Source organism: Podarcis liolepis, assembly GCF_965112155.1.
Source record: "Podarcis liolepis genome assembly, chromosome: 7".
Taxonomy (NCBI): Eukaryota; Metazoa; Chordata; class Lepidosauria; order Squamata; family Lacertidae; genus Podarcis; species Podarcis liolepis.
This window is the reverse complement of record NC_139561.1, coordinates 66,258,067-66,282,258: the sequence shown is the minus strand read 5'-3', so window position 1 is coordinate 66,282,258 and position 24,192 is coordinate 66,258,067. Positions and strand designations below refer to the sequence as shown.

The window sequence follows — 24,192 nt, the reverse complement described above, 5'->3', positions numbered from 1 at the left end:
GGGGTGAGGAACTTCAGGCCTGCGGACCCAACATGGCCCACTAGGCCTCTCTGTCTGGCCCTCAGGACTCTCCAAAGGCCACCCTCCTCCTCAGCCACACCCACTCTCCCCAGGCCTCTTCCCTCACCAGCCCTACTTCCTACCCTCCTTTAATGCTTTTGGCTGACTGGATATAGGAGAATAGCCTTGATCTGGATTCAACCCATTATTTATTTTTATTTTATGCATTTACCACCACTTTTCAGGTATGCAGCCTCCTAAAGCGGTTCTACAAAGATTTTCAAACAACACAGCATTAGTAAAGATACAGTACAGAGTACAACTGTAGAAGATGGCAACAGAAGAGCATTTGAAAAGCCATCACTCAAGCAAAACCTCCTGAAATTTGTTTATTAACTACATTTCTCTCCCGCCTTTCCTCCCATGTAGTGCACATAGTTCTCTTTCGCGCTCTCCATTTTGCCTTCACAGCAACCCTGTGAGGTAGCCTAGGCAGCTCTCTCAAAGGGTTGAAAGGGGTTTGCTAGACCAGCCTCTGCTAGCACCCTCCAGATGTTTTGGACTGGTGGGCCTGATGGCAAATTGTAGTCCAAAACACCTGGAAGGGCACCAGATTGGTGAGGACTGTTAGACCCGGGAGGGGGCAGGGTGAAGGCTTCGCAGGACCAGCTGTCCCCTTGGTCTTGCACCCAAGTTGCTTTCTTACATGAGGTTGGAATGCGTCCCCGGAGAGTGCCAACCCGATTAACACGAGGCTCTCTGGAATCACAGCCCTCTGAGTCACTGTGCTAAAATTGTGCTGTTGCCTCCCCTCCGCACCCTTTGGGCTGCCAATATTTACAGGTCTCCGTGTAGATCTGGAATAATAACCTGTTTATCGTTTGGGTCCCCAGATGCAATGGAATGTGAAACCCTGGTCATATGAGCTCCTGGGTTGCACCCAAAGCTTATCCTGTCCGGAGTTAGAGCCATTGAAATGAATGAACATGACGAAGTTGGACCCATTAACTTCAATGGGTAAAACTTTGTTGGATAAAAGCCAGCATTGTGGTGGTTGTTTTTGCTTGAACTAAGCTCATATCTCTTCTTCAGGTTTCAGGACGATGCTCCAGCCCAACTCCTGGTAGCTCAGTTGGAAGAACAAGAGACTCTGAATCTCGGGGTCCTGGGTTCAAGTCCTGCTTTGGAAAAAAGATTCCTGCATTGCGGGGGTTGGATTAGATGACCCTTGTGGTACCTTCCAACACTATAATCCTATGAAATCTATGAAACCCTCCAAATTAGCCCTTTCTCTAAGAGCAGCAGAGTGCCTACCAAGCTGGGAGCATATGTATTTCACAAACTGCTGGAACAATGGGACACTTTCTATTTTCATGCATTTCATGTTATGCTGTAGGAATGAGGAACCTTTGGCCCAACAGAGGTTGCTGAACTACAACTCCCATCAGCCCCAGCAAGCATGAGCAATGGCCAGGGATTATGGGAGCTGTAGTTCAGTAACATGTTCCTCACACTGGCTAGATAGCATACAAACTGCAGATTCATTCCCATGAACATAGCCAAAACATCACCAACAGTGCACAAGGGGAGGTAGCAACTGGCTTGGGGGATCCCAAGGTTTGGAGAAGTGCAAAATATATTTTTTAAAAAACCTCTGAAGGACCCAAAAAACTAGTCCAACGAGTACTGAGCAGGCTTAATGACACCGACTGAATATTTGAGGGGAACTGAAAACGGGGGGTGGGGGGGCAGGGATGGAATGGAGTATCCTGGGAGAGAGAGTGGCTGGCTGGCACTATGAAGGGGAGCACTCCACACTGCAACATTTCATCGCAGGTGAAATATTCACCTCAGCTGATTTTAAACCCAGGTGAAGGTGACAATTTTTACCAGATTAATCATTCACCCGAGGATGCTTGAGTGCTGAGCCCCAGGAAAACAACATTGGCACATCTGGGAAACCCCCCAATAGTAGTGACGGTGCTTCAGAATATGGTCATCATTTTCTCATCACATGACAGTGAGCAATCCCTGAATTTCCAGTGGTTGAGGGTGCACAAAGCAGCCCTTATGCAACTGCCAGAATCGGCTTTCCCCCAACCTAGTGCACACCAGGTAATTCAGACCAAAATTCCCATCAGCCCCTAGTTCCAGCATGATCAATGGCTCCTACTGACCATGGACATGTTGCTTCCAGCTGATAGGAGTTGTAGGCCAAAAAAATTGGAGATCCTCGCCAAGTTGGAGAAGGCTGGTTTAAGTTCTTTCTGTCTTCCAGGACCAGTGGAATGAAGCTAATCATTCTAGGAACATACATTTTCCAGGCCTTATAGTCTATTTGTCTGCCTGGCCGAAGTGTGGGGCACCTTTCGCACTCCAGAAGTTGCTCAGCTGCGACTCCCACCATCCCTGACCACACATCTGGTCTAGTCTCATGTGGTTGTCTAATCTGAATGGCCAGGGCTCTCCGGGATCTGAAGCAGAATTCTTTTACACCACCAGCTACCTGCTAGTTTTTTTAAACAACAATACGGCTGAAGATGCCAGGAACTGAACCTAGGACATTCTGTGTGCAAAACACATCCCTCTCATGCACACAACAATATAACAATGGTTATATATCCAACAGCTGAGCGAAAAGCATTAAGTCACGGCTGAGGGACTTGTGCCCTCCATATGTTGTTGGACTCCAACTTCCATCTTCCCTGACCATTGGCTATGCTGGCTGGGGCTGGTGGGAGCTGGTGGCCTCTAACCACAGCTTGGTTATCATTGCATCAAGTCCTTGCTAGGTAATAGTTCAGTGCTTCTTCTTTCCTAGAGAATTCGGGAAATATCCCAGCCATGGGGGAAAGGGGTGTGGCTGGTGATAGTGCCACGGGCCATACAGAATGGTTGCATTTCTACATTTCATCCTAACAGCTAAATAAGATCTTTCCTGTTGGATTGCCAACTTTTTATTGTATAAGAATTCACACCTTACCTTTAAAGCACATGGCTTTCCCCAAAGAATCCTGGGAGCTGTAATTTTGGTTGAAGGTGCTGCGAATTGTATCACTGGGAGGGGAAAACTGTCGATTCCCCCTAAAGTTATTGGCATGTCTTCGCAGGAGTATCTGGCCATTTTCCTGAACTAGATTCTTCCATAGCATCTAGAGATCCTCGGAAAAAATGCACTTGACTGTGTTTTTAGAATAGAAGCAGCCATCTCCCCTGTTGTTTATCCCCAGCATTTGGTATTCAGGGGTAGGTTACATCTGCACTTGAAGGTTTTACTGGTCAGGACAGCTAAATGAAACCTCTAGCTCCAGATGCAGTCTACCAGGTAACAGGGGCAAAGAGCATGAGAGAGCTGTTGCCTCTGTGCGCTGCTGGTGCAGTTGCCAGAAGCATCTGAATAGTTGCTGTAGAAACAGAACTGAGTTAGAGAGCTAAACTAACGGGTCTTCTGATGATCTCATCTAGAGAGCTCAGATTTCCTTCTACTTTCGCCCTTGATTCACAGCACCCAGTATTAGGGGGACTGCAGCCTTACAATTAGGTAAGGATTCTACCCAGTTCCATACCCTCCAACATTTCTCCAATGAAAATACAGTGGTACCTCGGGTTACATACGCTTCAGGTTACATACACTTCAGGTTACAGACTCCACTAACCCAGAAATAGTGCTTCAGGTTAAGAACTTTGCTTCAGGATGAGAACAGAAATTGTGCTCCAGCGGTGCAGCAGCAGCAGGAGGCCCCATTAGCTAAAGTGGTGCTTCAGGTTAAGAACAGTTTCAGGTTAAGAACGGACCTCCGGAACGAATTAAGTACTTAACCCGAGGTACCACTGTAGTTACATCCTATTTAATAGTAGTAGTAGTAGTAGTAGTAGTAATTATAATACCCCACCTTTCTGACTGGGGTGCCCCAGACACTTAGCACGGCTTCCAACATATATAAAAACATTAAAAATTTAAAAAACTGCCTTCAAGGCTGCCTTCAGATGGCTCAAGGCGGTCAGATAACTCCATACCATCCAACATTTCTCTGATGAAAAAAGGGCCGTCCTAAGGAAAAGCGGGACATTCCTTGCTCAAATCAGAAATCAGGACAGCTTCTGTAAATCTGGGACTGTCCCTGGTACCTTGGGTTATAGACGCTTCAGGTTACAGATGCTTCAGGTTACCGACTCCGCTAACCCAGAAATAGTACCTCGGGTTAAGAACTTTACCTCAGGAGAAGAACAGAAATTGTGTGCCGGCGGCGCAGCAGCAGCGGGAGACTCCATTAGCCAAAGTGGTACCTCAGGTTAGGAATGGTTTCAGGTTAAGAATGGACCTCCAGAACGAATTAAGTTCTTAACCCGAGGTACCACTGTACTTGGAGAGACTGCAGCTCCTGCCATGCCTCGGTTTGTCCAGTGCCCTTAAAAGAAGTGTTGTAATTTGCACTTCTTGGGTGGGAAAGAACATATAACTGTCCCACTTCAGATAGTGGCAGTGGTGCAATGCTTTAAATTATGGCAGCAGTTTCAGGAAGAGCAAACTGAGGCATCTTATTTGTGTTTGGCAAGTTCCCCAAGTTTTGAAATTCATGTTGCTACAATCCACTACGAAAGATAACATGGAGGTGGGAAGAGTGTTCTTTTGTTCCCAGACCCACAGCTCCTGGGCTTGGCTAGCTGTCTCGGGGCAGAAATGTTAATAAAAGAAACTCTACCTCGTAACGGCTCCCGGCATTGGGCAGCAAGTTCAGCGTAAAGCTGCTAATTTTGTCCCAGCTGTTACTTGGCTCCCTGCAAAACCCATCAGCGAAGAGAGAGCTGGGAACGCAGGGCAGAAGTTCTTTAAGAGGTTAGAGAGGAGGCTGGCCAAAAATAGAGCTGCAGGCGCTGAGAGGTGATCAGTGTCTGCGGTCCTTTTGAGACGCAAGCACTGCACTGTGTACATAGGGCCACCCCAGTCATTGGGCAGATAGTGCAATGTTCTGCCTTGCTGGCGTCTATCATCATGCAGCCGGTTGCTGTTGGGGGGCAGGGAGATTTTCTAAGACTGGCTAGCTTTAGATTTTGAAACCTGGGTAAGGTCAAAGGGGGAGGCGGAGCCAATGGAGGCCAGGGGGTGGAGTTGAGCAGACTCAGGTGGGAGAGGGTGCAGAGCTCGAATAGCCCAAACCTTATTACTATGGCTCGCACTGGCAGCTGCAACAAACTCAAACGTCCCCTAATCCCAGCAGGGAGAGGTGCAGAGAATCAGATGCCACCGCAGCACAATCCGTTTCTTCTGTTCTTTGGTTGCTCTCATATATATTGCAAGTGGGTCTCTCATATATTAAAGATTTTCTTGATTTACAAAAGTGTTTGCAATGTCTCTCTCTTGTATTCCACCCCCCCCCCCATGTAACATTTTTACAAATCAGTTTCATTTGTTGAGACATTAGGAAGAAAAGGGGGAAAGAGGGGGAGGGGGAAAGATGGGTGGGGGTGGGGTCGGGTGGTGATATTTCTATTTTACTTAATATATGTGGGGTTTTGTGTCATTGTTGCTTGTGCAGGTTCTTTGCTGTTCGATTGTGTCCCTTTAGTGGTGAGAGAGGTTGGGGTTGGCCTAGGGTGTGGTTATTCATTTGGGGTTGTCTTTGTTTTCATGTGGGTCTCTCATATATATAGAATTGATGGGAAAGGTTTTTTTGGGGGGAGGCTGTTGTCCTGTCCCAGATAAATCACTGTCCTATTTTATCCCTGATTTTGTATTGGATTATGCCTTATTAATATTGTGTTGAGCTGTTAAGAATTAGAATTACAGAACTGGAAGGTATTTTGGAGGTCATCTTGTCTAACCTGCTGATCAATGCAGTTTCCTTGAACTGTGATTATGCTTCTTGCCTATCTTGACTGAGGGATGGGGCATGGAAACATCTGGATTTTACACAGCTGGAATGGAGGCTGGTACAAAGATAAGAGTCCACTTCTCTGTGCCTCTTACCCTGCCCAACACTGTCATGGACTAGGAAAGTAGATTTTTCAGCAGTCAACAGTTAGTCTGTTCCTTGCTCCTGGACTCCCACTGGCGACACTGACCTAGAGATAATTTCATTACAAAATTCACCACCGCCCCTCCTCAGTCATGGGCCTCCTCTCTGTGCATTCAGTTTCTGCCCTATCAGAGAAATGGGCTCCCCCCACAGAAGGCTTAGAGGTGTGGCTTGTTCTGTTTGCATGGAAGAGTAAACAGGGTCATTTCATTCCAGATCTTTGTGGCATCTTGTGGGGGCCAGTGAAATCTTCCATTTATTTTTCAGGGAAATCACTTGACCCTCTTCAAAACATGCACACAAGTTCCCCCAGCCCACTCTCACAGATGTGAGATCTTCCTGGGAATCATTGACCAACGTCAATAAAGATATGTCAGGAAATTGTTATTTAAGTTGAGCAACAGACATACATGGTTTTTCAGAGGCTCTTTGCAAGGCTGGTCCAGGACTAAGGATGAGGCCAATATCCAATTCAATTTGCATTTAAAATGAATTTACCTAATTTGCACTTTCTGAAATAATATGAAAAATGGAAACAAAATCATCCTTCAAAATTCAGGCGTCTCCAAATTTTGCATTTCAATTGTCCAGGCAAGTCAAGTAATGTGTTGAAAAACACATTTGCTAGTGTAAAGTGTGTGTATCAGTGCACATATAAGTGAAAATAATTTATCCAAATGAATTATGCTAGGGGATATTTCTTTGCAGAAATATGTAAGATTGCATACAACTTCCCTGTTTTCCATTAAACAATATTTTCACTCCCTCTCCCAACATTTTAGCCAATCAGAAGGATTTCAATTCCCCCTTAGTTGCCAGGGTTCTAGGCTGAAGGGCAGAAAGGAAGTTCAGAAGAACAGCATCCCTTTAATATTTAAAACTTTCACCTGGACTAATGGTAGCTTCCTGTGTTTTGTTCCCAATTTCCAGCTGACAAGAGTTTTGCTATAAAATGTAGGTGTTAAGCAGACTAAAGTGGATTAGTCTTTGCTAGATGTGAAACATTTTCAGGATGCAGACATTACTGGGACCAATAAACAACCACGCCTCTTTCTCAGGGCCTTGAGTTTCTCTCCGTAAATCTGTGAAACTCTAATGTCCAAAGGACAGCTTCAGGCATTAAGGGGTGGATGCACGGCTGGTTAGTGTCACTGGGTTCTTCTTTTTGATCTCCCGCCATCTAGGTTGGTGTCCCCCACTGCCTCTTGCCGGAGCGAGTGGCATAATTCAACTATGCACTGCATGAAGAACTGCTTTCTTTTATCTGTCATGAACCTTTCAACATTTGACTTCATTGGATATCTATGAGTTCTGGCATTATGAGAGCGGGTGAAAAACGTTCCTCTATCCACTTTCTCCATGACATGCATAATTTTTGTAAGCTTCTGTCATGTCACCTTTTAATTGCCTTTTCTCTAAACTAAAAAGTCCCAAACGCTGCAACCATCCTTGCTCTATCCCCTTAATCATTTTGGTTTTCCTTTTCCAAACTTTTCTTCTGAACCTAAAATATCCTTTTTGAAACAAGGTGACCAGAACTGTTTACTGTATCCCTTCCCTCATGATCTTTAGTATGGGATTTGCCTTTTTCACAGCTGCTGCACACCAGGCCAACGTCTTCATTGAGCTCTCAACTACGATCCCAAGGTCCCACCATAAAACCTGGTGGTCTGTATTCAGTTTGGTGGGTCACACAAGTCCTGCAGACTTTGTACTCTCAGTGGATACAGATCAGAGAAGAGAGGGCTGCAGTTTGAGACATGAGCAATGGGGCTGAGAGATTCCAGAGCCAACAGTAATAAGAGGAGGAGATGTTAAGAGTCTGTGGACGGCAGCCCAGCCGGTGCTGGAAATAGCAAACAATTTTGTTGAGTGCTTTGAGTTTAACCCTCGGTTTTCTGGAAGTCAGGGGTGACAGGTGGGCTCATGTTGCCTGTTTAACTCCCTGGAAAGTGTGACTGTGTTTACACAACGCTGTCTCCAATTTCTTTGTCCCAAAAGACACTGACGGCTGCAGCAGAGGAGAAAAATAATATACATCCCTGGAAGTTGACTTCCCAGCCTTCGAACAAATTGTCCTCGGCCTTGTTTACAGACCTCTCTCTGGAGGGGTCACCCCTCCCCATGTGACAGCATGTCAGCCTTTAGGAAACACGACCCTCTTCCCAACTGATCCTGCCAGCCAATGCACATGTGACTCAGATGATATAAATAGAGCAGAGGAGCTGTCTCAGACAAAGTGCAGAAGCCCAAAGGTTTGCTTGAAGGGTCAGCGCACACAGTTCTAGAACCCAGAAGCAGACGGTGAGACCTTCCACACGGAGCCTCTCTCCAGTCGCTTAAAAAAAGAAAGGATATAATTTGGAAGCACCGAAGGGGGCAATGGATTACCAGTCGAGCATCATCCGGGACTCTAACCCCATGGAGAATCTGGAGAAACAGTTGATTTGCCCCATCTGCCTGGAGATGTTCTCCAAGCCTGTGGTGATCTTACCTTGCCAGCATAACCTCTGCAGGAAATGCGCCAATGACGTCTTCCAGGTCAGTAGGGGTCCTAGCATTGTCCAAGGTGTGTGTTGGGACAACGTGGGGGGGGGGAGTTGTGGGTGTGTTTTAGGTGAGGTGGGAGCAGCGGGGAGTTATGCCACTTAAATGTATAGATCACCTCTGTGCAAAAGAAGGGGGAAAGGGCAGAAGATCTGGGTTCATCCCCGAACAATATCCCCAGTGTGGTGTACATATCTCAGGTTTGCGGATTCTACTGGGAGGGGGGCAGTTACCAGAACCCTGAGGTCCCCCCTCCCAAGTGGGTACAAACTAATAGCTTCACTGAGCTACAATTCCCAGCACCCTTAACAAACTACAGTTCCAAGGATTCTTTGGGGAAGCAATGAACTGTAAATGTGCTTCAAATGTACAGCCCACATGCTCCTGTCCATGCTTATTCAGAAGCAAGTCCCACTGATTTCAACAGGACTTCCTTCCAATAATACTTGCCTAAGACAGCAGTCTTTGACTTACGGCCAAGTGAGCATGGTTAGGGTCATAGAAAGAGATCAACAGCCCTCCTCACATGTTATTCATGTGAAAAACCTAAGTGTACAGAGCAGGAAAAAGGAGCCCCAGTCCCAGGGGCCAAATGCAACCTTCTGGGCCTCTTCCTCTGGCCCTTGGACCTCTCCCAGGTCCCACCATTCTACAGCCACACCCCCTGTCCCCAGGCCACGCCCCTCACTGGCCCCGCTTTGCAGCCTCTTGGGTGCTTCTGCCTGGCTAGAATGTGCCCTTGAACTATGATATTGTTTCTTGCTTTCTTGGAGGGGGTGTGTGAGTGAGTGTGTATTAAAATGAGCCAACAGCAAAAATTCACCTGTGTTGCTCCACCCACTTTTGCCTCTGTGTCCCGCCCACATCGGGACACCTGGCTGTGCTGGTATACCGATCACACAGAGCCTCATCTAGAGGGCAGGAGCTCATGCGTTGGGCTTTTGTCTTCCACAACATACAGCTGTCAAGAGCCTATGTCATCCTGTCATCTTTGGGTGGGACTTTGTATCTTAAATTATAGACCTATATGTCAATAGCAACAGATTTTTTGCTTGTTAACCAATCAGTCGCATAAAAGCAGTAACAAAATGGGTATATGCAAAATGCATTAAGCCACTACAAAATGCACTATTCTGTTACAACTGCCTGTCACATATTACCATTCATTATAATCTAAAATGGTAAATGCATGAGTCTGAGAGATAGCTCAGTTGGTAGAGCATGAGACTTAATCTCAAGGTTGTGGGTTCGAACCCCATGTTGGGCAAAAGATTCCTGCCTTGCAGGGGGTTGGACTAGATGACCCTCATGGTCCCTTCCAACTCTACAATTCTATGCTTCTATGTCTTCTGCTTCCCTAAAGCCATAAAAAAAATTAATACCCTGTTGGAAGCCGCCCAGAGTAGCTGGGGAGGCTAGGCCAGATGGGGTATAAGTAATAAATTATTATACAAGTTTTCACAGTCCTAAGTGTCACATAATAGTCTGGTTCATCCAATATGTACTTTCTTATTTATCCACTTATACAACGAAGAATGGTCTCCATCATAGTGTTGTTTACCTACGAATACTCAAAGGCCAAGCTGCCCCTTTTATATGAGTGTGGAAAAGATTTCCCCTGGCTCGAGAAAACCAAGCCCTTTCCCCAGAAGGACCCAAGGCTTGTCAAATGCAACGTTGCCATTTTCTAGTTGAAAATAAATAAATAATCCCAACTCAACCTTGGTGCTACATGGCCTGGAATTTCCAGCAGGGAAATAGCTGCTTTAGTCTTTTCGTGAGGCCTTTAAAAAGAAGTAGCCAAGGTGGTGCCCACCAGGTGTTATGGACTACAACTCCCATCAGCCCCAGCCAACATGGTCAGGGAAGATGGGAGCTGTAGTCCAACAACATTTAGAGACCACCACCTTGGCTAGTGTACCTGCCTTAGACTTAAAACTTTATTATGGGATTCACTTTTATGAACTAAAGGAAGTGCACTTCCAATCCACAAAAGTTTATGCCATAATGAAACGGTTAGTCTTTAAGGTGTCACAATATTATTTGATGTTTCATAGAATGATCCAAGTTGGGCTCGTCTCTGGCTACTTCCAAGCACAGTTCCGTGTTCTTATTTCATCCCTGAACAGAATGTTATGTTCTGAAAGAAATCACCCTCTGCTCAATCACATTAATGAATGAATTGATTTATTGACTGAATAACTGGAACGACAAGATGAGCCAGCATTGAGCAAACTCATTAGCAGCTCTGTGCAAAAATGCAAAAAAGGAAACGGAAAGGATATACTGTATCAAAGTACTTTAGTTGCAACATGAGTTAAATATAATGAAAATTGCGATAACAGTGAAATATCCTTCATTACTTTTGCCAGGGGTCTCATCCCCTTGAAAATTCAAATACAACCCCTTTCCAATTTCAGTTTGTGTGAATGCACCAAGACCACTTCCCAAGAGAAGCTGTGGCCAGGAGCCAATTGATAAGAGTTCTGGGCCTTTAGGGGTCCTGTTTTACTTCTGACACCGCCTTTCCAAAGTGTGTTGATCATTGTTGCCAAACCTCCAAGGCAACAAAACAAGGAGAGTCAGGAAGGAAAACCCAGGGGCAGAGGAGAAATTGGATTCTGTTTGCTAGGACAGGGGGATTAAAGTCTCCCAAAGGTCTTACAGTTTGACAGCCAATTGCGGAGGGGAAGGCAGGGACTGAAGTGCTTGTTGAAACCCAAACCAGACCTGTTGTTCCTTTATTATCACCAAGAGCTGCTTCTCGCAAGATGGCTTCCTGTACAGGCATAATTTCCATCCAGGAAAACCCACATGGCCACTGGGTCATGTGACAAATACATGTGTGAATGCGCCACTTGTAGATGGTGTGAAGATACCTCATGAGCTTCTAGAAGGAGAGTTTTAGGGAAAGCCGGTCCACAGTTTTACCTAATGTGTTTTTGTGCATCGCAACAGTCAGATAAGTGCAGATTTCAGAGGATGCTGGTGTTTCAGGTCTCATGCTGCTTTGGAACGTGCAAATTTGATAGATTCTCTTTTAAATGGGAACTGAATTGAATTTCTCCCCCATCTCTGGCTGTCACAGAGTTCTTCCTTTATGATCATAAGCCCTGCTAGATAATCTGAAGGCCTACCCTAGCCCTGCATTCTGCTCCCACAGTGGCCAATCAGATGCCTCCAGGAAGCTCACGAACAGGGCGAGACAGCAGTGACCCTTTCCTGCTCTTGCGCGGCAGTAAATGATATTCAGTGGCATACCAGCTCCAAAATCTGGAGGAGGATGAGCAGCCATGGATAGACTTACAGAATCCTCCTTCCCACCGGCATCCATTTTGTACTGCTGGCAGTTCATGGTACAGTCACAAGAAGCTATTGTAATGAAATAAATAAATTCCAACACTGTTTCAGCTCCTCTTAAATAACTAAACCCTTCTTTCCCTTATAATCCCCCACTTTGATTGAACCATCTCTAAATGCTCTGCTAAAGAGGACTGGAGCAAGTGGCCTGTTCCTATGAAGGGTTGTCCAACCCATTCAGATCTGCTCATCAATAGGATGAAAATGAATCAAGGGCTGGAGCAGATTCTCTCACAGTCATTCTCTAATGGACGTGATTTGCAGCAGGCACAGGATGGACCAAAAGAAAGTACTTTACACCCCACACGCTTAGATGGGCTTTTAAAAAGGAATTAGATCAGGGATAAGGAACTGGGGAACTCCAGTTATTGTTGCACTCAAGCTCCCATCAGCCCCTGCTAGCATGGCCAATGGCCAGGGATGATGGGAGTTGTAGTACAGCAACATCTGGAGGGTACCATGTGTTGTCCATCTCTGGGTCATACAAATTCATGGAGCATAGACTTAAAATCAGTGGGTATTATCCATGATAAAGTGTGGGGCACATTTCACACTCCCGTGGTTGCTCAGCTGCTTTGGACCTTAGTCATATTCAGCAAAGCTATATTTGCATTCTTCAGTTCTTGTCTTTGTAAGTTAGGGATGGGGACGGAAATCTGTCACTTTCAGTTTCTCATGTTTCTAATCTTAAATTCAATTCACATTTCTGCAGCAATTTGCAGTTGTTATTATTTTAATCCTCATGAAAAGTCTTCAGCATTTTAGTGTAGATCAGGAATAGGCAAACTCTGGCCCTTCAGATGTTTGGGACTACAATTCCCATCATCCCTGACCACTGGTCCTGTTAGCTAGGGATGGTGGGAATTGTAGTCCCAAACATCTGGATGGCTGGAGTTTGCCTATACCTGGTGTAGATCTCTCCTTATATACACATTTTTTGCAGCTTTGACATGTGCTCATTTTTGCAAGCAATTTCTCCTAGTATAATGCATTTTTGTATGTTTTCTTCACCAATACATTCATTTTTATGCACATTTCCCCCTTATATATGCATTTTTGTTACATTGGTTGTTGAACTGCATCAGAAAATTTGGAGGTGTGAGTTTTGAAGGATGGCTGTGTTTTGGTTCTCACACATTTTCAGAAAATGCAAATTGTGATGAATTCAGCTTTAAATGTGAGCCGAATCAAACTTCTCCTGCATTACTAGTTAAAGCAAGAATGGTGAACCAGTAGACCTCCAGGTGTTATTCAGCTACAACACAGGTGGGGAAATCTCAGCATAGGTTCTCCACTCTAGATCTAGAAAGACATGTGAAATAGATAACATGCAACTATGTAATTGAAAACCTAGCTGTGGCCAGTGATCTCCAGCTCCAATAGAAAGGTTGTTGTTGCAACTGTTGTTGCAACAGTTATAAAAAGGGTCTTCTGGCTGGATCATCCACTTGGTTTGTTGAGCTTGGCTAGTTTTCCAATGTCATGCTCTGATACAAGTGCAAAGCATGATGGGGTTTTCCCATCCCATAAGGACAACTATGAATCATTCTTACAAGCGTCACCAGATAATTGTGATGATACTTGAATAGCTGAGCCCTCAGGTCATCTTTTCCAGGCCAAACGATGGTAGGATTGGTTGTTTTGTGGGGTCCTTTGCAAAAAAAAATTGTTTTTAAGATTACTGAACTTTGCCCTTACATTGTTGATGGCACTTGCAGGCTGCTAACCCATACTGGCAAACGGCCCGGGGGACTACCATATCAGGGGGACGGTTCCGCTGCCCCTCCTGCCGCCATGAAGTCATCCTGGACCGCCACGGTGTCTATGGCCTACAGAGGAATCTACTGGTGGAGAACATCATTGATATCTACAAGCAGGAATATACCAGGTTTGTATCACAGCTGCCTTCCTCTTGTTTGCCATAGCTCAAGGGGGAAGTCATAGCTCAGAGGTAGAGCATCTGCTTTGCATGCAGAAGATTCCACATTCGATCCTCAGCATCTTCAGGTAAGCCCGGGAGACGCCTGGAAAGCTACTGCCACCCAGTAGACAATACTGAGAGAGATGGGATAAAGGCAGCTTCCTATGCTTTGAGGGAGAAGCAAGGCTGTCACTCATATTTGGGAAGGATCCATTTATTAGAAAGTGGGCAGAAAAAAGCAGACCAGTCCAGAAACACTGGGAGGACTATAGGAACCCAGCACACATGCACCGATCCATTTCCATTAGAGGAAGTGGAATTTGGGTGGATTAGAGAGGTATCTGAATATAGTAGGGGAGGCGCTGATGATGCTTTGTGGGGGAGCGGGGTGTCATTAAGTCCTGCCCAGAGTGAAGAAATAGCATTGGCTTCCCAAAATAAAATCAACAGCTCTGCAGAGCCAGAGCTAGCTTCTTGGACACTTTGGCATGCACAGAAGCAAGGTCTAAACATAACCTCAGTGTGGAGGTTAATATTAGAGAGGAGGTGGGAGTCAGTCCAATTCCTACTGTACAAAGAGATGGCCAGGGTCTAGTCTCCATTACCTTCATGTCAAATCCATCCCCCATTATATTCTTGTAGAAGGGCTGGTAAATGTGGACTGGATGAGGTAACAGTTAAGTAGATTTGTAGCTGATTGACAAACCCAGAGAGTGCTCAGTGACGGTTCCTCGTCACCCTGGGAAAAGGTGACAGGTGGGGTGTTCAACATCTTTATAAATGGCTTGGAAGAAGGAATTGAGGGGGTGCTCATCAATTTTGCAGATGAGCAAACCACTGTGAACTAAACACACAACTATCCTTTGAAATCTGCACTTCTCCAAATTTTGTGATGCAGTTCCCCATTCAAAAAGCATGCCAAAAATGAATAGATGAGTGAAAATGATGTACAAAACTACATTATATGGGGGAGGAGAAGCTTGCAAAATGCATATATTAGGCAAGATGCGTACAAAGATGCATAGCTTAGAAGAAATGTGCACACACAAAAATTGTGCGGACTTTTTAAAAGGAAAAATTGCTAGTTGATGTGGAATTGGAATGGGGAAATGAGAAGCAGAGAAAGACAGAAATTGACAGATTTGCGCATCTCTGTTGTAGCGGTTGGTTGCTGATGAAGGAGAAACACACCTGAGCCACTGTTCCCATTTAACCAAACTCACATGTGAACTCTGGCTTTATTCCCATAAATAAAAAGATGCCATTAAGATGAGAAAAGAGGAGGGAATGTGTGTGCTTGTCTTTAAACAAAAGTCCATTACGTCCAGGACTAAGAGTCTCATCTGTCCAACTGGCTTCTTTTGTGTTTTCTCCAGCCGACCCCTGAAGAAGGGAAACCACCCAATGTGCAAGGAACACGAAGATGAGAAGATCAACATCTATTGCTTAACTTGTGAGGTGCCCACCTGCTCCATGTGCAAAGTCTTTGGGGCTCACAAAGACTGCGAAGTGGCGCCCCTTCAAAGTGTCTTTCAGGGCCAAAAGGTACCAGCTGTTGCTTTCAATGGCTTCACACTCGTTTTCAAACTTTTTTTTCAACTTTCTGCCTCCAGAAAACGCTTCCCCCCATTGGCTGACCTGCAGGGGGACTCCAAAACCCTTGCCCTGGAAACTCTCAAGTTATTGAACCTCAGACCTAGGGGCCAAACATGGCCCTCCAGTCTTCTCCTTTGGGACTCTCCCTAGGCTACCTCTATCTTTTGCACCTCTATCCAATTGCCAAAAAAAGGGACCCTGCTTTTTTCACAATGTAAATAAATATATAACCCTACTGAAACCTTCCACGCATGGCTGGCTTGTTGGTGGTAGGGCATAAGCTGTCTTTCAAGGAAGCTGTTGTTCACCATTACTGATCTTCTCATTGAGGAATCCTTGATAAGCTTCAGAGGAATCTCAGGGGGTAGTTAGGTCATTTTTTATTCCAGAGTTAATTGTCTTATTGATGAGGAGTGGACTTTAAGATGGTGGACATTATTTCATGTGTGGCAAGCCAGACCTGCTATGTTTTGGTACCCACCTTCCAAGTGGGGTCCTGGATTTCTGCCCCAAACTCTACTTGGATGGACACTACCACATTAGAGCAAAAAGGGGACCCATTAGGAAACCTTGGTGCGTTTCACAAGGACAAAAGGGTTCAGTCCCTTGACCTTAGAGGGGTTCACATCTCATTGCTTGGCATGCAGATAGAGCAGGAGGGAGCATCTCCCATTTGGGTTGAGAGGTGATTGGAGACATCAGGATGTGCTGCGCTGTGCCTTTCAGGAATAGCCTTTGACCGCTAACACAGCTGGTATGGATATACACAGATGACTGCAGTCTCCAAGCAGCCACCAGCAGATTATATTTAGAGTCACTTGAGAGCCGCGAGGTGGTGGAGGACCCCTCGGAAAGGCGTTCAGTCCCAAGGGAGCAGCTGTGAGCAGGGTTGGGTGGCTGGAGGTCTTTTCCCTGGGCTTCTTGGATGGGTGCCATGGAGACTGCATGAATTCTCTCACAGGAGTCAAACAAATCAACCACTGGGTCCCTTCCCCACTGCAAGCACAGCGAAGGGCCATAGCTCAATGGTAGAGCATCTCTTTGGCATGCAGAAGGACCCAGGTTCATTCCCCAGCGTTGAGAGTAGAACCCATGTGTGGAAGTTGCAACTATAAAATAAACAAACCTGCCATGCAGGGATAAGTGGATCACGTAATGGCTTCGTCACCATTCACAGCTCACAATGCAACTCAGCCTTCTCACCACAAAGCTAGGCTGAGCTTTGGCATAGCAACCAATGTCAGTTGCACTGTATGAGTCATGATAGGGACAAAACAACTGCCCCAAGGCCCACTCACCCAACCAACCAACCAACCCAGGTCAAGCTGTGCACGGCACATTGTCCATGTGAAAGCCACAGTTCAGACAGCCTTTTGGATCCCTGGAAGAGGCAGGGATCTTTCATTTATTCCCATAGCCATCCCTTCTTTTACTATTATCCAGAGAAACAGCATGGCATGCCCTTTCTCTCGAAGGAGAAGGGGCATGCAGGATTCCAATCTATTTTTGTTGCCTTCTCTCACACACAGACGGAGCTGACCAACTGCATCTCTATGTTGGTGGCAGGCAATGACAGAATACAGACAATCATCAACCAGCTGGAAGAGTCGTGCAAAGCCACCGAGGTGAGGAATGCAACAAATGACTGAGCCCTTGGAAATCTGAGCTGCGGAAGGGAAACACAACTCTGAGAAATGGCTGGTGCAGGTGTTGACAGGGCGAGGGGTGCGGGGGGGGGGAGAAAGAAAGATGTCTGCCTGTCTCTGAGGTTCACTGGCTTCCCTCTTTTTCCAAATCTGGGCAGCTAAATCAGGGGAGAAGTCTACTACTCCATTTAGACAAAGCAGTCGCTGCAAACCCACCATGTTCCTCACCTTCATCCACTTGTTTCCTCTCAATCCCTGGCAGGAGAATGGCCGGCAGGTCAAGCAGGACTTGTGTGAGAAGTTTGAAGCCCTCATTGCCACTGTAGAGGAGAGGCGGAGTTGGCTGCTGGAGCGCATCTCCAAGGCGCAAGAAGAGAAAGTTGGCTTCATGCAGAACCTCATCCAGCAGTACAAAGACCAGCTGGAGCAGTCGAGCAAGCTGGTGGAGAGCGCCATCCAGTCCATGGAGGAAGAGGCAGGAGCTGCTTTTCTCATGGTGAGGCAAACTTATGGGCAATGATGGGCAGCCTGTGGACCACCAGGTGTTGGTTGGACTACAACTCCCATCATAACTAGCCATTGGGGTTGTTGGTGGGAGCCTAGCGACATCTTGACAGCTATAGGTTCTTCAGCCCTGTGCTAAGGAAGTGGAGTGGGTGGCCAACTCCTCTTTGTCTTCTGGCTGGAGACCAAGACCAGAGTGCCCTCCTGCTCACTTCCATAGCTGCAAGAAACTCAGTGCAGCAGGCCTTGACAATCGTAATCATAACTGCAGGGTTTTCTTTGATGACCATTGTGGGTCCATCACTGGCAGTAGGGAAGGATGGGTGCTTGCAGATCAGGAACCTTTAGCTCTGCTGAGGCACTGATTTTTTACTGGAAGTAGAATTTAAAAGGCTGGTTCCACCATCCTCCTGGGTGGGGGAACCCTGCCGGCCAACTTTGACAGATGGACTGGGCAACCCAGCTGTCAGTCAGATGACACTGTTGTGGCGGCAGATGACTCACAAAGCAGATTGCCCTGCCCACCTGCCAAAATTCCCTGCACAGGGTTCTCAAGATGGCTACCTGTTGCTGGAGGTGCAGCAGGAGTCACACAGAACAGCTCACAGAGCCATTTGCAAGTCGTCTCAGGGGTAGAAAGGAGCAGCACAGGGGGCCTTCAAAGAGCACTGCTGGGAGCAAGAAACCATTTACATGAAACGGAAACTGCTTCCCCCTCCTTGAGCAAGCCACCCCCCTACCCCCTATCAGCTGATGGGTTGTTGGGAGCCCCCCTTACTTCAGCAAAAGAACAAGTGGGAACCCATTTTAGTCTCCTGATCATTCCTTGGTAGCCTTGCCCTTCCCTGCTCCACACTGTGCCACCCTCTTCGCTGCATCTCCCTCCTTCCAGGAAGCAGCAGCGACTCACCTGCCAGGCCAGGTAAATGTCTCCACCCCACCATCTACTATTAAATTCTGCTGAGTGCTAGCACCAGTCACAATTGAGGGGGAGAGTGACTTTACCCAAAATAAATCCAAGGGGGACTTTGCATATCCTTTGTTAACTCTCCATCTGCTGCTTTAGGAGACCCAACCTCCAAACTGGCCTCTAGATCAAAATATTTGTAAAGAATCACTAGCATATGTCAAATGCCATATAAATGCTATCTCAGTTGTTCCGACAACAACAACCCTGGAAGGTAGGCCACAATGAGACTAAAGGAGAGACACAAGTTCTAATCCCCCTTCAGCCAGAAAACTCATTAGATGACCTTGGACCAGCCACTATCACTCAGCCTAACCGACCTCATAAGGTTGTTGTGAGGATGAAATAGGAAGGGGAAATCATGTATGTTGCCTTGGATCCCTGGAGGAAAGGGCAGATGATCAAAGCAGGTCAAACTTTTAAGATACTGCCACTAAGGGGGGCACAGTTTTAAAGTGAAATGTCTTTATCCACTAATGATCACTCTCTGTTTTTCCCCCTCCCCTCCCTGTTTCTTCCTCATTCCAGTCTGCCAAGCAGCTCATTAAAACGTAAGTCCTGGAACACAATTTTCTAAATTGTAGCTTCTGTGTGCAAATTCTTCTGTATGCTGTTCTTCTCAATGAATACAGGATCCTAATGAGAAGCTCTCTCTGATTGAAAGCTTAAAAACAAGGCTCCTTTTCAGAGCTGACCAGCTTAGAAGGGGTGTGCTGTTTTTTTGTTTCTTTGCTGAGTTGTAACACTCCTGATTGCAGAAATTGAGAGGCAGAATAAAGATCATAAAGTATGCTTGGTTCAGTTTGCATTAAAGGTGAACCTTCCATATCCCCACTTCCTCTTGTTCCGCTTCCTCTACACACCCCACTCCAGAAAACTTCTCTTTAGTGCTCTATTGGAGCAAACAGCAATTTGGGTTTTCTCTGGATTGATGTTTGCTCTGATTTAACACTAAAGAGCGGGTTTTCCCTGGGAATGGAGCAGGGTAAAGAAAAAGAAAAAGGCTCGAACCCATGCCTAGAAAGTGCGGGTCAAGTGGGAAACTGCTTGGACCCCTGCTGTTTAGGCACAAAACAGTCGGAAGTGTGGATCAACCCAATAGGTGAACCAAACCAAAGCCATCCTTTGAAATAAATTTCAGGATGAGTTATAACCAAAATTAAAACAACACAATGGGTTAATGAAGTTCTGGGATAACTCATCTGGGAATAAGCCCCACTGAGCATACCTGTAGGACTTACTTGTGAGTGAATGACACTGCACAGGTGCAGTCCTCTACCTACTTACCTGGGGGCAAGTCCCATTCAATTAAGTGGGGATTAACTCTGAGTGGACATGTATATGATAGCATTGGGAAACGCACTAAGAGCAGGAAGAAAAAACCATCTCTTTCCATCCTGTTTTCTCTGTAGAATTATCGAGGCATCAAAGGGTGCTCAGTTGGAGAAGATTGAGCCAGGTTTTGAAAACATGGATTATTTTACCATAGACCTGGAAAACATTGCAGAAGCCTTGAGAAGCCTTGACTTTGAGGCAGGTATGGTAAACATGGTACCTTTTCAGTGTTCTTGTCATTTAAAGAATCTTTCCCCTCCAATTAAAATTAACAACAATGACTTCCAAAGTAACTTATAGATCAATAAAACCAAGACCAAGTCCCTACCCCCAGAATTCCAAAAATACAACAGAAATGGAAACTAGATGAGTCAGTCACCAATACAAAAAATTGTTACAAGTCATCTCTCAAGCTTTACTAAGTACTACTGCATGCCAGCTGTCAAACACCGTCTATCAAATACTGACACCAAATTTCCTTCAAAGTTTCCTTGAAGGGGTCACATGCAGTTATCAGATATATGGTGCATGCCCAGTAAACATTGAAGATATGTCAAGTGTTCTCCTGAGCAAACATTCATAATGGAAAATTTGGCAGAGAAAATTCCTCTTGTGTCTCAATTGCCTCTCCTACCTGCTCTGTGGCTAAGGTCCATTGCTCCCTACTAAGGACAGTTGCATCCCCTTGTTTTCTGTTATTAGAGAGGTTCAGCAGACTAATGAAACTGCCTCTACCTGAAAGCTACTTGCAAAACAAAGATAAAGGATTATTAGCACAGTTAGAAATAATAAGTAATATTTTCAAATACTGCCCTTTTAGGCATAAAAGGTTTTCAGAGAACCCCATGCATTGTTCCTTATGAAGAAGAGATCACAGCTCAGCAGTAGAGCATGTGCAAAATATTCAGAGCGTCCCAGGTTCAGTCCCCAGCATCTTCGGGTAGGACTGGAAGAGACTTCAACCTGAAACCCTAGCGAGCCCCTGCCAGTCAGTGTAGACGATACTAACTGGGCAGACCAACAGTCGGATCTGGTCTAAGTCATCCTTCTGTGTTCCTTTGAAAGGATGGTTGTAGTGAGCAAACTGCTTTCCTCCCAGTGTTTTCTGCGAGGGACCACTGGTCAGGGGCAGAGCACAGATTTTTCCATGCAGAAGGTCTCCAGTTTGGTTCTTGGCATCTCTTGTTTAAAAGGGATCTGGTAGCAGGAAGTGGAAAGACCGTAGCCTCAGCCACTGCCATTCATCAGAGTAGACAATAGGGGAGCTAATTGTTGGCTGTGCACACACCGTACATTTAAAGGACACACATCCCTAAAGAATCATGGGAAATGTAGTCTGTTAAGGGTATTGCAGCTCTGTGAGGGGTGAACTACAACTCCCCTGATTATTTTGGGCTGGTGGTGTACTCTAAATGTATGTGGTGCGTTTCCAAGATCCTTCCTAGCTGAACTCCTGGCATCAAATGTCAGTGGATGGTTCCTTGGTAGAAAAGGTGGTTCTAAATCTCCTGCATTGTTTATCTCTCCGCCCCGCCCCCAACCCTTTTAAGATGAGGAAGATGAAGAGCTGAATGAGGAAGAAGAAACAGAAGAGGGAGACCCACAAGATGAGAAGGTGGATGGTACGTGCATAACTGGAGCAAGCCTGAGCAAGTGAAAGAGAAATGTGGCTGTTGAGAAACTCTTTTAACTTTGGCTGCTCAGAGCATCCACGTTCTTGCTGAGGACTGGTGTTTGCGTGGCACCTTGAATCATGGCAATGCTATTTTCATTTCAATACCATGAGGAAAAAAATGGCACCCATGGGATGGCTTTTTGATTTTTGCCCTTCCAGAACTTCACAGTTTTGGCTGCCATTGATGGAGGCAAGGAGATTCACAGTGCAATGGCACCCTGTCACTGGAACGCTATTCTCAGCAAAGAACACAGGCTAGAGGAAAGAGAGGCCCCATCTGAACTATACATTTAAAGCAGTATCATACCACTTTAAACAGCCATGACTTCCCCCAAAGAATCCTGGGAACTCTTTGAGAGCTGCAATTCCCAGAGTTCCCTTAGAAGAGAGACCGATGACCAACCCCTTTCCCCAGGGCACTCTGGGAATTGTTGTGTGAGGGGAATAGTGCTCTGTGTAACTTGGGGTGAACTACAGTTCCCAGAATTCTTTGTGTCAGTCAGCCAGTCAGTTTTATTGCACATAGCCAAAGGCTGCCACAATGTACACAGAAGCATTCAACAATTAAAATAAAATATACTGGATTGATACAAAAAACTTAAAACATTTATGTTATCAAGACATTACTTACTCTAAACAGAGCTATAAAAGTACTTTAATATACAAGTTAAGACATTAAACAATAAAATTTATAAGCTAAAATTATCACATGGCCACTAATATATAAAAAAATAATGTTAATTAATACAATGTGCAATTATATTTGGAGTTTGGTGATAAAGATAAATTCTTTGTGGAGAGCTAAGTGGTATAAATGAGCTTTAAATGTACGATGTGGATGGAGAAACAGTCTTCCCTGTTACAAGGCAATTGCCGTCAGCTGTTGGCCATGTTAGTTGGGGCTGATGGGTTTTGGGGGTCCAATAACAATTGTAGGGTCCACACATTCCCCCATCCTTTCCTTGTGTACTAAACTGGTTTCACTTACATTTCTTTTCCACCTTTGTTTGTTTCAGGTCCTCAGTAACCAAGGAGGAGGGAGAAATGAATTCCAGAGGGGAAGGAGAAATTCTGCCTGTACGGACTGGGAAGATTTGGGGAGGGGGAGGAAGAGGGGTGTAGTGGGGTGGGACGCCCAAACTGAATGCCCAACAAGCAATGAGGAAAAGGAGCAGGACAAAGTTCAGCTGAAGAAGAGCCATTTGGGATGTGGAATTCTTGGCAGTCCAGAAAGAATACTTGCACAAGGACACTTTTATACACGGGTGCAAAAAGGAACCTTTCATACATTTTATATGTTGTTGGTGTGTGTGTTTTTGTACATAATTGTCATGCACTTGAATTTTTTTTTGTAAAGAAAAAAAGATAAGCTTTTTCTCCCCTCAGGTTTTTTTTGGGGGGGGAGGGAGCATTCAGAGCACCCTTCCGCAGACCGAAGGATGCCAATTCTAGGAACTAGTTAGAGTTTCTTTGCACTGCTTAGACTGTTAGGAAAAATGGGAAAGTTTTAGTGTTAGTAGACCTTAGCTAACCAACTGTACCAATAGTTTTAGTCAACTTTTTTGATCTAGGAAGAAGGATCTGATAAAAGAATATTATCTGCCTCAATGCCTGTAGCTGAACTTTAAAAGGTGTCTGCCAATTTTACTTCTTTGTTGTATATAGTTAAAATAAAATGAATTCCAGTTTTAACTCAATTGGTTATTTATTTCAGCCAATCAATCTCTATTATTATGATCACAGATCAGCCACTAAGTTACAGTCAAACAAATGCAGTTTTCAGGCCAAGAAAAGACTATTAGGAAGAATTACCGGTACTTATTTAGAATATTTATAACCTGCCTTGCAAACAAATGATTCATACTTAAGTTATAATACTTTTGGTCCTCCTCTAGATCAGGGGAGGCCAACTCTCAAGAGACTGCGATCTACTCACAGTCAAAGTTGATCTACCAGTCAAAGTTGTTGAGCTTTTTTAGGGAGGAAGAAAAGGCCTGTTTTTTAGGGGGTGCAGGGCTAAAATGTTGATAGGGGAGCTGAAGTGGTTAGTTGTTGAGCTTCTTTGTGGGGAGCCGGTTATCTGCCAGTGATCTACCACAGACGTCCAGTGATCTGCTGGTAGATCACGGTCTACCTGTTGGACGTGCCTGCTCTAGGTAAAGGTAAAGGTACCCCTGCCCGTACGGGCCAGTCGTGACCGACTCTAGGGTTGCGCGCTCATCTCGCTCAAGAGGCCGGGAGCCGGCGCCATCCGAAGACACTTCCGGGTCACGTGGCCAGCATGACGAAGCTGCAACTGGCGAGCCAGCACCAGTGCCGCACACGGAAACGCCGTTTATCTTCCCGCTATAAAGCGGTACATATTTATCTACTTGCACTTAGGGGTGTTTTCGAACTGCTAGGTGGGCAGGAGCTGGGACCGAAAGACGGGAGCTCATCCCGCCGCGGGGATTCGAACCGCCGACCTTATGATCAGCAAGCGCTAGGCACTGAGGTTTTACCCACAGCGCCACCCGCATCCCTTGTGCCTGCTCTAGATGTTGCTAAACTACAACTCTCATTAGTCTCAACACACAATGGTCCTGAGTCGTTTATTTATTACATTTGTATACTGTATACCCTCA

General features: G+C 45.5%; 1 protein-coding gene and 1 long non-coding RNA gene across 3 annotated transcripts; one reads left to right on the top strand and one right to left on the bottom strand.

Annotated features, from left to right (window-relative positions):
• The first annotated feature begins 8,238 nt into the window (after positions 1–8,238).
• On the top strand, positions 8,239–23,260 carry TRIM63 (tripartite motif containing 63). 2 transcript variants are annotated; one of them, XM_083512007.1, is made up of 9 exons: positions 8,239–8,558; positions 13,643–13,812; positions 15,222–15,390; positions 16,971–17,066; positions 17,350–17,583; positions 19,087–19,109; positions 19,971–20,095; positions 21,444–21,515; positions 22,585–23,260. In XM_083512007.1, exons 1-9 carry the CDS (start codon positions 8,400–8,402, stop codon positions 22,593–22,595), a joined length of 1,059 nt encoding a protein of 352 aa, XP_083368133.1. In that variant the 5' UTR covers positions 8,239–8,399; the 3' UTR covers positions 22,596–23,260. The 2 variants fall into 2 exon arrangements, with proteins under 2 accessions (XP_083368133.1, XP_083368134.1); XM_083512008.1 differs by lacking the exon at positions 21,444–21,515.
• On the bottom strand, positions 8,329–13,635 carry LOC310710853. Its single transcript, XR_014528276.1, has 2 exons — positions 9,694–13,635; positions 8,329–9,615 (listed from the first exon to the last, which is right to left on the bottom strand). It is a non-coding gene; the product is annotated as an uncharacterized lncRNA (long non-coding RNA).
• Positions 23,261–24,192: the final 932 nt, after the last annotated feature.